Source organism: Euleptes europaea, chromosome 5 (genome assembly GCF_029931775.1).
Source record: "Euleptes europaea isolate rEulEur1 chromosome 5, rEulEur1.hap1, whole genome shotgun sequence".
In the NCBI taxonomy this organism is placed as follows: domain Eukaryota; kingdom Metazoa; phylum Chordata; class Lepidosauria; order Squamata; family Sphaerodactylidae; genus Euleptes; species Euleptes europaea.
In genome coordinates this window covers 80,261,222-80,275,956 of record NC_079316.1, presented here as the reverse complement: position 1 = coordinate 80,275,956, position 14,735 = coordinate 80,261,222, and the positions used below count along the sequence as shown (strand labels likewise).

Below are 14,735 nucleotides of genomic sequence, written 5' to 3'. Positions count from 1 at the left end.
TTCAAAATCTTCTTCCAATCCAAAGTTGGTTCAAATATATGAGGGACAAACCTCCACAGCTTTGCACTCCGCCCGGCTGTGGCTATATGTTACACCTTAGGGGTGCCTTTAGATTTTTTGTTTTGAATTATTGATTTTACAGGGCTATTTTAAATGCTGTTTTAAATATTTTATCTTGTTTAATGGAGAGCCAGTGTGGCGTAGTGGTTAAGAGCGGTGGAGTCTGATCTGGAGAACCGGGATTGATTCCCCACTCCTCCACATGAGGGGCAGAGGCTAATCTGGTGAACTGGCTTTGTTTCCCCACTCCTACACACGAAGCCAGCTGGGTGACCTTGGGCTAGTCACACTCTTCTCAGCCTCACCTACCTCACAGGGTGTCTGTTGTGGGGAAGGAAAGGGAAGGTGATTGTAAGCCGGTTTGATTCTTCCTTAACTGGTAGAGAAAGTTTGCATATAAAAACCAATTCTTCTTCTTCTCCTTCTTACGTTATACGCTTCTGTAAGCCGCTCTGAGCCCAGCCTTGGCTGGGGAGGGTGGGTTTAAAATTTGAAATAATAATAATAACAAATAGAAGTGTGATTTGGCTTGCTCTCTGCTAGGGTGTTCTCTATTCTTTTGCAACCCAGGTTTTGAGCAAGGGCCCAGCCCCTAAGCATGAAATCATGAACCCTTGGGGACGAATCAGGGTCATGATCTGTGCAGACTTTGACCTGATTGTCTATCTGGATAGGCTGCTTAGTTTGCAGATCTTCTCCTAAAGTAGGGTGTATTCTTCCTGGTGTCGACAGTGACCCCTAGGTGTTACAGCCCCTGAGATGGCAAGAGATTCTCTCTGTTCAATAAATACCGAAGATCCTCCAGGATCTGGATGACCTTGGCTGTATGGTTGAGGCTTAAGACCCTGGACAGAGCACCGATTGCTCTTGTCTGTTCAGGGCTCTAGTCACTGGATTTAGGTATCCATAGATTTCACCATGTTGAGAATTAGATATACTGATGTGCATCCTTAGTGTTATTGCTGACAACTTTAGTGTTATTGCTGACAACCTTATGTACACAACGGTGCATTTTTAAGCAGTAGTTTAAGTGCTTAATCTTGGTTCTACTCAAAGACTGTACAAAACTTCCTTATCATATTGCACCACCAGGCTAGAACTTTGTGCCTTGTCATTATCTACTACTATCACAATCAAAATAACCATCCACTGCTCTTCGTCTGCGTACATCATACTACTTGCTCATTATACCAAAAATCTTCCAAGAAAAGCAGAAGGTAGAGAAAAATGTCATTTTTGTAAAACTGTTAAAGTAATTCTGCCTTTGAGTAAGAGATATCCCTCAGACTGTATGTGGACAAAGATGCCAAATATTACTTGTAGTAAGATTTGTTTTCTACTGATTATGTAAAAAGCTTAAGGTATTTACTTCTATATATTGCAACAATTCTTCTAATTGCAAAACTGATAATCCAACAATTATGCTCTGTGTGGTCACACTAGTATCTGGAGGTACTAGCCTACACTTCCCCTCTTTTGCTAGGTATACATGCTTTTGTTAGTCTACTGGGGGCTTAAGAAATCCTTTTAAATTGTTTTTAAACAGAGCTTAAAATAGGTGTTGGGTAAGTGTGTTCTGGTTCAAATTCCTACATTTGCAGCTTGGCTCTCATCATGACCCAAACAAGGATCCAAACTCAAAGTATAACTGACACATCTGGAATATCAGAAGCTTCCAAAGAACCTATTCTACCATCTTATAAAGACAGCCAACGATCCCCCCCCAACAGCGATTATTAAGCCCTGACACCGTAACCCCAAACAAAAAAAATGTAATACATTTTGTTCAGACTAACCAAAATAACACAACACAGCAAATAAACATTTGAATTCACCAGAACTCATCAGTTGAATATGTGGCAAAGGTGTGGGAGATCTTTTAGGCCATGATATTTGTCAGTGTGCTTTACTGGCTTCAGTGGCCACGGGGTGCACCTGGCTGGTATCAAGTTACGCCCTTTTGTGGTCTCAACATAGGCATAGTGAGAAACCCTAGACGCATAGATGTACCTTCAAATGGTAGAAGCTACCATTTACAAAAACAAACAATAAACCTCTAAAGATATACACTGCATTTAAGGCAGAAAGCAGAAATCTTCTAAAAATTATAAAAAGTAACGAAGTGGGCAAACCCTACCCCCCCCCCCCAAACAAATATTTCTGTACTGGCTAGTGCCAGATTTAAATTCAGGCAAAGTGCCAAAATTTACAGGCACTCCTGTCTCTTTGTTCAAGGTGTTGTTCAAAAACAGTCTACTCATGCAAATGTCAAATGGGGGAAAGTAAGAAGTTCAGCTATGTTGGCTGGACCCCAACCCTCTGAAAAGAACCAGAGACTGAGGACTTTACTACACATTTTCCTCACATCCTTTCCAGGTCCACCAGGAGGACTTTCCATCTAATGAGTACTAAATGTTTCATACTTGGGGCTCAGTTCCTAGGCATACAGGACCTGATTCTCATTGGGGCTGTAGCACACAGAGGTGTTAAGCTTCCCTCCACACACCATTTTCCTGACCTGAACAGCTGCTGTTGCCCTGTTGGGGAAAACTATGTGTAGCCATCAGTAAATATAAGTTTCCCTGTGGGGCAAACAGCAGCTACTGGGGGCCACTTCAGGTGGGAAAAATGGCATAGGAGGCGGAAGGTTTAATCCCCTACTCACTGTGCACCACAGTCCCAATCCAAATAGGGCTCCCGCAACCTGGGAATTGAGTTCTGAGTACGGAACTTACAGCTCATGTCTCTTGAAAAGTCCCCATGGTGGACCTGAGGAGGGCATCAGGAAAACGTCATATGATTTGGCTCAAAGACAACAGCTCTAAGTCCTACATTCTTGCAACAAACTAACTCTTTAAGTGTTCTGGGAGATTCAAATCTTACGGCTAGGACCGTCTGGTAAGTATGTCCTTGCAGCAGAGAAGGAGAGAAAAGAGACAGTCAACCACATGGAGTAACACAATGAAAGGTAATTTAAATCAAGCATCTGTGAATGACTAGAGCTACCACTTTGATGGAGACAGGCTGCTGGCCACAGATACCAAAGCACTGTCTCACAAAGAAAGACTCCGCTAGCACGCTTTAACACTTACACATTTAACATATCACTTAAACCATTTTTTTGACCTTTAACCCATTACTCCCACAAGTAAGCAATACCAGATCCCCTCCATTTATTTATTTAAATAATTACATGTCATCTTTCCCAACCACAGCCATACGAGTTGGCTAACAAGAACCCTGATGAGCAGACAACCAAAAAATAATCAACACAGCCGTACAAGAGCAACAAAAAGAGTAAACATACGTCTCTAACAGAAGACAGGCAGATTAGTGGTCCTCTGTACCTCCTTAGGGAGAGGATTTCATAATTCTGGAGCTGCCACAAAGGACTCAACCAGAAAGGATCTGAAGTGGTAAACAGGCTCAACAGGCTCATGACAACAAAAATAAGAAGCACTCCAGACAGGACAACTTTATCTAAGTATATTTAATTACACCCTTGTGCAAAATTCCTATTTGCTTTGTGTTGCTTTTTAAAGGTCCTATAGGAGAAACCTAGGATCTGGGATTTTACCCTCCATGTGGGATAAGTGGCATAATACAGCTCTCCTTTGCTTGCTGTCAGAAGCCATTGCGAGTCAGGAGAAGGGGCTGCCTAAAATCATAAATGCCCCCAAGATCACCACCATCAAGAAATAATGAGTAAAACAAAAAGAATTCTAGATTGCAACTGGATATGTCAGACTGAAAGGAAATTCCATATTTACACGAGTCAAAAGGTTTTCTGATCAGGGGAGGCAGGAGAAAGCTTTGGCATTTAGAAAAAAAATGAACCTGCGTCAATTTGACCAACTTAAAATAGAAAACAATCATGACTGATGTTTTATTTATTCGTTTACTTTTACAGCCCATCTTTCTTGCTGACTCAAGGCAGCTTACACAGTGCAACACAATGCAGTCAAATAGTATGAGACATTCAACAAACAATACAACTTCTCAAAAGTCAGAAAAGAATCAGACATCATATGTCATAAACATTGTAAAAGTGGAATTACAGAAGTAGAGAATAGAGGAGTAAGAGCAAAATGATGCCTACCACAAACCTGTTTCCTTTATAAAATTACCCTCTGTTCCATTATATTACAGCCTTATAGAAATGCCCCCCTGAACAATTCTGTTTTAACGCACTGTAACAGAACTATGGAGGCCTACCTGCCCTTCTCAGGCAGGTCATTCCACAAAGTGGGACTCTGAAAGCACATGTACAGGCAGCTGTTAATCCTACCCATTAGCAAGGTGATACCTTCAGGCCTCACTCAAATGAGAAAAGCTGTCATGACAGAGAACAAAAGAGGTGGTCCTGCAGAAACAAGGGTACAAGGCTATGAAGGGCTTTGTAGGGAATAACCAGTATATCTTGAATTCACATATCTGACACTACAGGACACAACCTACTATGTCACAGGTATTCACACTCCTCTCAGTGCTGATACAGCTCCCAGCCATGTACACCTCCTCTATCCATTCTCTCTCTCTCTCTCTCTCTCTCTCTCTCTCTCTCTCTGGCCATTTTCCACCTCTCCCTCAAACCTATTAATCCCTGCTGCAATTCCTTATCCCCCCTTCAAACATAAACCACCTTTCCCCCCACAACCTACTATTTCATACACACTTTTTTCCTCTCCTCCATATTCTCCTCTAACATTTCTCCATTCAGCACCATTCTGAATCGTTTTCAACCTTTCTTAAATGCCTTCATTCCTCAGCCTCTTAGATTCGTGCCTTCTTCACCTATTATCCTATTTTCACCTTCACATCCACAGGATCACACAACAAAGAGAGTAGTATGACCATAAAGACACCCAAGATACTGATATTGGCTTCTTTGACTTCATTCTTGAGCTATGGTTAGGGTTAAAATTCCATTCTTTTTATAACAGTTTGCTTTTTGGTCTAATAGGTTTCCAAGAATGAAAACCAATATGCTTCCTCAACCATCATCAGAATGTCCTGGTTATAGAACATAAATAGTCTTGTCTGGACCAAGCAAAAGAAGTACCCCAATGTAGCACACATTCAAGGCCATAGAACCTCAATGAGACTACTCAAGAGTGTTTTCAGACTCAATAAGAAGCTCAAAATATGACAGTATTCTATCTGCAAAGTTATCAACTTATTCGTAGGTCAAAGTGTTGTCTTTAAATGGTGATTCTTTTCTTAGCGATTATATCTAAGTTGCATACACTACAATGTATGTGATATTCTGAACTGTAGACTGCTTTATGTGCAACAACAAAAAGGTGGCCTATAAACATATCCAATAAATAAATGCAGAAAGCAGTCTCTTCTCTTTAAAATGCCTTGAAAATGCAAAGATGCTCACTCCAGATTTTTAACTTGTACCTAATGTGTTTTGATAAAGATGTCATTTCACTTCTAGTGCAGACTGTTGACAAAGATGCTGTTGCCTTATCTTTCGTTTTACTCACTGCTTCCCATGTACAGATGTAGTGAACTTCACTGGGGAAAATTCCCTCAGAATAACAGGCAATACAAGAAAATCAATACAATCAGAACCCATGATTTTTTCTGTTTTCACAAGCAGTATGTCAAAATTCTATGGAAGAGGGGGGGAAAGATAAAACCTGAGAAATACAGGAATCATACCCCCTTCCTTTACTACATTTTCACACAAAGCAGAGAACACCCATGGATCTATCCCTGCCTTCCCTTCGCATTGTAGCATTTGCAACTCTTCTCTCAAGCCACTGAGGAGTCATTATGGCTGAAGTAGGGAGGGAAATCAAGAAAAAAAATTCTTTTGCATTTGTGCAAAGTGCTGCATGTCCTCTAGCATACTTCTCATTGGGCCAAAGGTGCGGGGGGGGGGGGGGCGGTGATATTGCCCATTTACCCCTCCTCATTGTAGCCACCTGTGCCCAATGGCTTACTGTCCACAAGGATTCCTTGACCTCTGGGAATACTTTCTCAAAGGTCCCCAATGGCTGCTGTGGAAAAGAGAAGGCTAGCAAAGATCCACCCCTGTGAGTACCTTCTGCTAATGAAATACTGATTGCAATCAACTGAAGTTACTTGGCACATTTCATTTGAATGGTATACAACATAGGTTCTCAAACTGGGTGCCGCGGCGTATGCCAGGGGTGCCGCGGCAATAATATTTAATTTTCACTAAGATTTAGCAATTTAGCAGTAGAATCCATTTTTATAACATGGCAACACCATTATCTCCTTGTCTATATGCTACGTCTGCCACTCGGCCATTTTTGTGGTTGTGCGTCATTTGTTTCGAGTGGTATCGGGTTGTTGTCGCAAAAAAAAAAGATTCCAGTGGATTTGACGGTAAATTTGTATTCTTTTCTTTTAAGAGACTGATTATTTAGTGCAGTGGTTCCCAACCTTTTTCAAGTCGCGACCCCCTTTTACAATTGCCAAGTAACCTGCGACCCCTGCCACATTTGCATAAAGCCCCCCCCCCCGTTCCTTTTTACCTCAGGCTCGCCTCCCCCATTTTGAGGGGGGGGCGAAGCAACAAGTGCCCCCCTTCTCCTTTCCACCTCAGGCGCGTCCCTCTGCTGGGGACCCCGAAGAGGAGCAACAAGTGCCCCCTTTCTTTTTTTACTTGTGCGTTTTACTTCAACTTATCTCTGTGAGTCTGAATTCTCAACGTACGCTTACATAAAAAACAGATACAGGAGCAATCTTTCTGGGTCAAGTGATTTGAGGGTAAAATTAACTAAATTTCCCATAAACATAAAGGAAATAATGAAAAATTCATCCAAACAGTTTCATTCATCGCATTAAAGACAACTGAGCATTAAATTTGCACTGTTTTTTCTTCTTTTCCTAAGTATTCAAACCGCTTTAAGGGTAGCTGTGCCGCAAAAATTTTTTAGCCCAACAAGGTAGCCGCGTCGAAAAAAGTTTGAGAACCGCTGGTCTACAAAATCAATCCTTCAAGAAGTGTGAATAGCTATACTTAGAACATTTTTCTAACCCGAGGAAATATTACCTTAACAATGAAATTTCAAGATCCAAAATCTTTTTCAATTTGTTATTCTGCTACTCCTTCAGTTTATTTTCTGTATAAAATGTTATTAATGTATTAAGAAGTAGTAAAACTATAGTCCTTGCAAATAAGTTCTGCATCAGTGCATGCAGGCACTGAGTATTAGAGTATAATTCTATAGCTCTTCAGTTTGGAGAATGTTTCTGTTTTCAGCAAGTCTGAATCACCGAATTCTTGTTGGCTTTTTTAAAGTTTGCTTCCAGATTTTTGTAGACTGAACTCTGCAACATTCAGCAGCAAGTAGATGACCAAATCTTAGTCCACATAAACTATTTGATCTAAAAAGGTGTGAATGAACTGATTTCAAATTGTAGGAAGCCTCAGACTTGATTTGAGATGTCAAATTGTTCAGTGTTCCACTAGAAGCCCCTAGAAGTGTGACAGAAACTGGGAATTGTCAACTGACATTCATACTGTATGCGTGTGTTCTGTCAAGTCACAGCTGACATATGGCAACCCCGTAGGGTTTTCAAGGCAAGAGACGTTCAGAGATGGTTTGTCATTGCCTACCTCTGCATGGGCTGAGAGAGTTCTGAGAGAACTGTGACTGGCCCAAGGTCACCCAGCAGGCTTTATTGGGAATCAAATCCCCAAGGAAGCGTGGGGAATCAAATCCATTTCTGCAGATCATAGTTTATCACTTTTAATCACTACACCATGCTGACATTCATGCTACATGAAAAAACCCTTACCAAATAATAGAATTGATACTGAAATAGTTTTATGTGTCATTTTCCCAGTATTATTCCAAAGCAATATATTTAGAATAATTTGCCCTTTAAAAAAAAGGAAGCATCACCATTTAAATGTTGTATACCTAACATTATCATGGTTGTTCATTAAGTAAGAATGGCTTGCTGGTTCATTACAGACCAATCAACATAAAGTGTTTGGATCCCAACACTCCTCCTGAAGATTGTGTGTGTGTGTAAAGTGCCTTCAAGTCGCAGCCGACTTATGGCGACCCCTTTTTGGGGTTTTCATGGCAAGATTACAGGAAGGAAATTCATCAAGAATCTGAAGTAGAGAGTTTTATTTCCCCAGTGGATACATTTCCTTCAATTTGTTATAACTGTTCTGTCACGATATCTATTATGTTGTGTATTACTAGAGATGTTAATGCCTGGGGTTCACTTCTGGGTGCAATTCAAAGCACTGGTCTTGAGCCATAAAGCCCTAAATTGCTTGAGATCAAGATATGTGAAGTACCATCTCCTCCCATATGAAACTACCTGTTTGCCGATGCCATCTTCAGGAGCTCTGCTTCAGTCACTTTCCCCCACTAAGATGAGGTGGGTGTCTTGAGGAAACAAGGCTCTGTCTGTTGTGTCTTTCTGTTTGTGGACAGCATTACCAAGGAGGCCTTCACTAACATCTTTCAGATACTGAGTGAAACGATCTTATTTACCAAGTCATCTCTAATTTCAGTTGGCTGTATACTTATGATGGACCACCCCTTTATACGCTTTGCTTTTGTGTTCAGTTGTTTTGAGGTTGGGTGATTTTAGAATGTTATACGCTGCCTTAGATTTTTACTTTAGCTGTTAAGGCAGGATACACCTTTAATTTTCTTTTTTTAAGGTATTTCAAACTACTGTAGACAATACTGACTTAGACCAAACGTCTGATTCAGTATAAGGCAGCTCCATGTATACACTACACTTTTTATGACTTGCAAACCTACAGACAAATCAACATGTTGCTAAATCCTATAATTTACTCTTAGCTGTAACGTCTTTTCTGCTTTAACCTAAAGTAGCAAGAATTCAAAATCTTCCTTAAAAAAACCATCAGATGGGTTCAGTTAGGGTTGCCAGGCCATAGCCTAGCACTCCCAGGGAACTTCAGAGGCAGGGCAAGGTTTGGAACACCAAACTCTAACACAGGTCTTGGAAAATATAGGCGTTTAACATGAAACGTGAACGCATTTCTGAGAAGAATAATGGGATTGCTGTTGCCCCAGAAAGGACACTCACCAATAATAAAGACTCGTCTTAGATACGGGACTGACAGAGGAGAGACTCTTCTGCGCTGATATGTATGGGATTATCTGCAAGCTATTTTATGTAATCTTTGAAGTATGGTTATGTGTATGTTAGCAGTTTGATTCTGTTATGTTTCTTTTTGTACACTACAACACACCATTCTAAATTGTCTGTTCCTGTTTCCAAAAAGGGACAGGGAGATGCGAAGAAACACCCTCCATCCTAAAATTCATCCCAATGTTTCAATTACTGTGACTGCTCTCTGGACATGGACAGGAGTCCTGCTGCAGAATGACAGCTAGCAGAAGGGGGGGGTTGGAGACAGGAGCCCTACAAGTCCCACCAAGCACTCAAGCTCTTAGTTTGCTAATGGCACACTACCCCGTCCACTGCTAGCAAGTCACACCTACAGCCATAAAGCTGAGAAGACTGAAGCCATAGAAGAAAAACAACGTATCAGCATCACTTCACTTTTAAAAAATTCTATTTAGTTGCTGGATTTTGAGTTTTTTCCCCATTGTTGGTCTTTGTTTTTTGTTTTTTTAAGAAAGACATTGTAAAAAAAATCACTTCCAGGTCAAAACCCTGACAGAACATCAGCGCACCAGGTGATGCTCCAAACTTCAATGCCAGAGTATTGCCTGATGCACTGACATTATGTCCGGGTTTGTACCTGGAAGTGATGTCAGTGTATCACCATTTCTGCCTCCCACATTTCTCCCACTGGTCCAAAAGCAAGAGTGGGTATTTGGGCCCTGCCACCCAAAATAGGCAAATACCTAGGTGCGATAAGTATATTCATGCTAGGTTTTTCATTTTGTTTTCAGTTTTCTTTCCCTCCACCTTCACACCACATTGTTTACAGGATATATTATACTGTAATTATCTCATTTTTTTCTAATTGTTTACTGGATCCTGTTATCTATGAAATCCAAGGTACTGGATGTATTATATTGTTTATATTACACTGTTCTTTAATTGTGTGATCCAGTTTGATTACACTGTTCATTATACGGCTTATACTGGTTTTTACTGCAGTGTTCTTATAACTCTGTAATCCACCTTAAGTCTGAAGAAGAAAGGCGTATGACAAATAAAGTCAGCAATCAACAGACCAATTAAAATTAAGCACTCTGATATGTAGTTCCTGTTCTACTGAAGTGTACTACATGTGTTTCCCTTTTGGTTTGTTAGCTATAAAATTTCAGGCAATCTGACAAAAAACAAAAACCTAACACAGATAACAGTATTGATTTTGAGGACACAGCCAATAACTAGATTGGAATTTCTGGAATGGAGAGAGTGCAGTTTCTTTAATTACTTGTATAATGATGGTCATACTCTCGAACATATGATTTGCACAACAACAGTTCCATGTTTTTCATTTTATTAAATCATTGCCCTGATCTTTGTCCAATAAAGGAAGGGCAGAATATGTGGTTACCCTCTCCCTATGTTACTCTTAAAACAATGTCGTATAGCAGGTTGCCCTGACCTGGATGGCCCAGGCTAGCCTGATCTCGTCAGAAGCTAAGCAGGGTCAGCCCTAGTTAGTATTTGGATGGGAGACCACCAAGGAATACCAGGGTTGCTGTGCAGAGAAAGGCACTGCCAAACCACCTCTGTGAGTTTCTTGCCACGAAAGCCCCAAAAAGGGGTCACCATAAGTCGGCTGCGACTTGAAGGCACTTTACACACACATAGCAGGTTAGAGTGAAGAGCTCAAGGCTGGAGAGAGATTATCTATTTATATAGGACTCAATGCATGACAAAGTGGGATTTGAACTCATGTCTCCTGGTCACAGTGCAACACTCTAACCACTACAGTGGCTCTTTTTCTAAGTAGAGAAACACCCAGGTTCATATCCTAAGACAACAGTAATCCTTTCTCAGGTTGCCCAACAACCAAAATATTCCACGGGCAGCTTTTGCTCTTTGTTTTCCTTGGATCTTATCACCACTCCAATTGCAACATAACTAGCCTAAACGTTATACTTTCTTCTGCACATCTTCCTATGTGCCTCAAGCAGCAAACCAGAACACCCAAACTCTTGCTATTCTGAACCAAAGGAACCTTTTTGGGGGGGGGGGGGGAGGGCATGAAGCCTGTTTAGTAGTCACTGCTGAAGGCCAGTTGCAAAGAACAAGAGGAAAAATAATTATGCAGACACACACTATATAGCTCCCCTACCTATATATTTCAGTAGCACCCCTAATTCCGTCCGAGTATTCCCAAGTACTTAAAAACAGCAAACCACTGAATGGGCAGACCATTTACTTTTTCAACTTATTAAAGTTTAGAATGTCTCCTGATCTAACAATTTATGCATAGGGAGGTTTTTGCCTTGGATTTGCCACTCAATAGGTGCACGCTTTCCCCATCTTAATTCTCAAAACTCTGCACGGGGGCTTCTTTTTGAGTTTCGGAGAATTTGGATGGGGAAAGCGTGCACCTATTGATTGGCAAAACCAAGGCAAAAACCTCCCCATGAATATATGAAAGCGACTTCCAGCGGGTGGGACGCTGCTGGCCAGTTTTGTGGGCCCAACACCGCCTTCGCTTTCGGTGTGTGTGTGTGTGAAGTGCTGTCAAGTCGCAGCCGACTTATGGCGACCCTTTTGGGGTTTTCATGGCAAGAGACTAACAGAAGTGGTTTGCCAGTGCCTTCCTCTGCACAGCAACCCTGGACTTCCTCGGTGGTCTCCCATCCAAATACTAACCAGGGCTGAGCCTGCTTAGCTTCTGAGATCTGACGAGATGAGGCTAGCCTGGGCCATCCAGGTCAGGGTCCTAAGCTTACTAACTTTAAAAAGCACAGACAGGCCACGCTCACGCCTGTCTTATGTTCTTATTTTCCTACCCTTTAGGATATACGTCAATAAACTACTATCCCGTGTGTGTGTGTGTAAAGTGCCATCAAGTCGCAGCCAACTTATGACGACCCCCTTTTTGGGGATTTTCATGGCAAGAGATCAACAGAGGTGGTTTGCCAGTGCCTTCCTCTGCACAGCAACCCTGGACTTCCTCGGTGGTCTCCCATCCAAATACCAACCAGGGCTGACCCTGCTTAGCTTCTGAGATCTGACCTTCTGAGATCTGACGAGATGAGGCTAGCCTGGGCCATCCAGGTCAGGGTCCTAAGCTTACTAACTTTAAAAAGCACAGACAGGACACGCTCACGCCGGTCTTATGTTCTTATTTTCCTACCCTTTAGGATATACGTCAATAAACTACTATCCCGTGTGTGTGGGTAAAGTGCCATCAAGTCGCAGCCAACTTATGGCGACCCCCTTTTGGGGGTTTTCATGGCAAGAGACTATCAGAGTTTTTCTTCTTCTTTGTAATGTTGGATATGCCATTAAAGGTTTATTGATTGACTATCAGAGGTGGTTTGCCAGTGCCTTCCTCTGCACAGCAACCCTGGTGTTCCTTGGTGGTCTCCCATCCAAATACTAACCGGGGCCGACCCTGCTTAGCTTCTGAGACCTGACGAGCTCAGGCTAGCCTGGGCCACCCAGTCCCGCAAAGCCACACCACAGCCAGCTCCTTGACCCTGACCACCTTCTGCTTCCCCTCGGGGGCCCCTTTTCTTCTCTTCCCCTCCTTCCCCCTCCGGAGACCCGCCAGCCGCTTTTAGACCACCGGTGGCATTTCCAGGCGAGCACCCAAGGCCGTCCCGCATGCGAGGCGCCAAACGCGGCGGCGGCTGCTGCTTCTTCAGCCCTCACCTCTCTTTACTCACCCAAACCGCGAGGCCTGGACGCCCCCCCCCCGTTACCCAACCCGCTTCTCCGCTCCCTCCCCCCCCTCACCTGTCCATGGTCTGTGGCATCACCGAACCCGCCTGCTCGGACATCCTCTCCGGGCGCGGGGAGCCCGGGGGCTCCGCCACAACGGGCGCCAGGAGCCGGCCCTGGTAAGCGAGGCCCGCCGCCCGCCGAGGAGGAGGAGAAGGAGGGGACAGGGGGGGGACGCGGGAGTCGCTTCGTTGAGGGGCGGCGAACCGACGACGCGCGGGGGGGGGGCCGGACGAGCCGAGCCGGGCCTGCCCGCCGAGCGAAAGCAAGCTAGGGGGTGGGGGAGGGGAGAGAACCAGGCCGCGGCCTCCGAGAGCGGGGGGGGAGGAGGAGGAGCGAGACCTCTGCGCGCACGCGCGGGGCGCTCTTACCTCACAGAGGACGCCCCCTCCCTCAACGGCGCCCTTCTCACGCGCTCCAAACCGAGAGACTGCGGAGATCACCCGAGGCACCATGGGAGATGTAGTTCCTCTCCTTTTCTATCCCTGAGGGGATTTAAAGCCCCCCCCTCCCCCGCCCGCCCCGTCCTCCCTTTCCTTCGTCTAACGGTGCCCGCGTTACGGTTGCTGCCTAACCCGTGTCTGAGCGCGGGCCGGGTGGGGTTTTTGTCTTCGGCCGGGGGACGCGGCGAGATGGCGACGTTCGCTGCGGGAAAGGTCAGCACCTTGCCCCTGGCCACGTCTGTGGAGGGGTGGGGGGCTGTTGTCACCCCATTCCCCTCGTTATTCTCTCCCCCCCCCCAGTTTTGTTGGTGGGGAAGGCGAATGTCCCATCGTGGTGTGTGATGGTACTAATGCCCCCACGTCCGTATGCTATTTTTTCCCCCAGTTAGTAAAGGAGGGGGACGGGAAGAAGAGACAGCGGCTCATTTTGGAAAAACCCCCCCTCTTCTCCCTCTCTTCCCAACTCTTAACAGTTGCCTTTCCTTTTCTCCCCCCCCCCCCTTGTAAGAGAGTCCACTTTCCATCTCCCGCGTGCACGGGAAGATATCCTTTTGAGGGAAGTGGTGGGATCTTTCTCATTGTTAACTTAAAAGAGTCTTACAGCCCCATACAATAGGATGGGGACATACCTGTCCTTAATTTAAAAAAAACAAAAACACAAATGCTAAAGGCAACAAGCAGGGGTGCTTTGAGTAGCAAATGAGGGTTTATATAGTGTCTCGGCTCGAATGGGCTTGTGACTCTGGCCACTTACGCATGGGAGGTTTTGCCTTGGGTTGGCCACTCTCTGGATGCACATTTTCCCCATCTGAATTCTCAAAACTCTGCCTGGGGGCTTATTTTTGAGTCTCATTGTTAACTTAAAAGAGTCTTACAGCCCCATACAATAGGATGGGGACATACCTGTCCTTAATTTAAAAAAAAAAAAACAAATGCTAAAGGCAACAAGCAGCAGTGCTTTGAGTAGCAAATGAGGGTTTATATAGTGTCTCGGCTCGAATGGGTTTGTGACTCTGGCCACTTACGCATGGGAGGTTTTGCCTTGGGTTGGCCACTCTCTGGATGCACATTTTTCCCATCTGAATTCTCAAAACTCTGCCTAAGGGCTTATTTTTGAGTCTCATTGTTAACTTAAAAGAGTCTTACAGCCCCATACAATAGGATGGGGACATACCTGTCCTTAATTTAAAAAAAAAAAACAAATGCTAAAGGCAACAAGCAGCAGTGCTTTGAGTAGCAAATGAGGGTTTATATAGTGTCTCGGCTCGAATGGGTTTGTGACTCTGGCCACTTACGCATGGGAGGTTTTGCCTTGGGTTGGCCACTCTCTGGATGCACATTTTTCCCATCTGAATTCTC

At 43.9% G+C, this 14,735-nt stretch overlaps 1 protein-coding gene across 1 annotated transcript in view; it reads right to left on the bottom strand.

Moving 5' to 3' along the window:
• The window catches only part of MARCHF5 (membrane associated ring-CH-type finger 5), a 29,016-nt gene extending 15,628 nt beyond the window's left edge, over positions 1-13,388 (bottom strand). The window contains exon 1 of the mRNA XM_056850483.1: positions 12,949-13,388. Coding sequence (XP_056706461.1) covers positions 12,949-13,388 — 440 coding nt within the window. The remainder of the gene's footprint in view (positions 1-12,948) is intronic.
• Between the last annotated feature and the right edge of the window lie 1,347 nt (positions 13,389-14,735).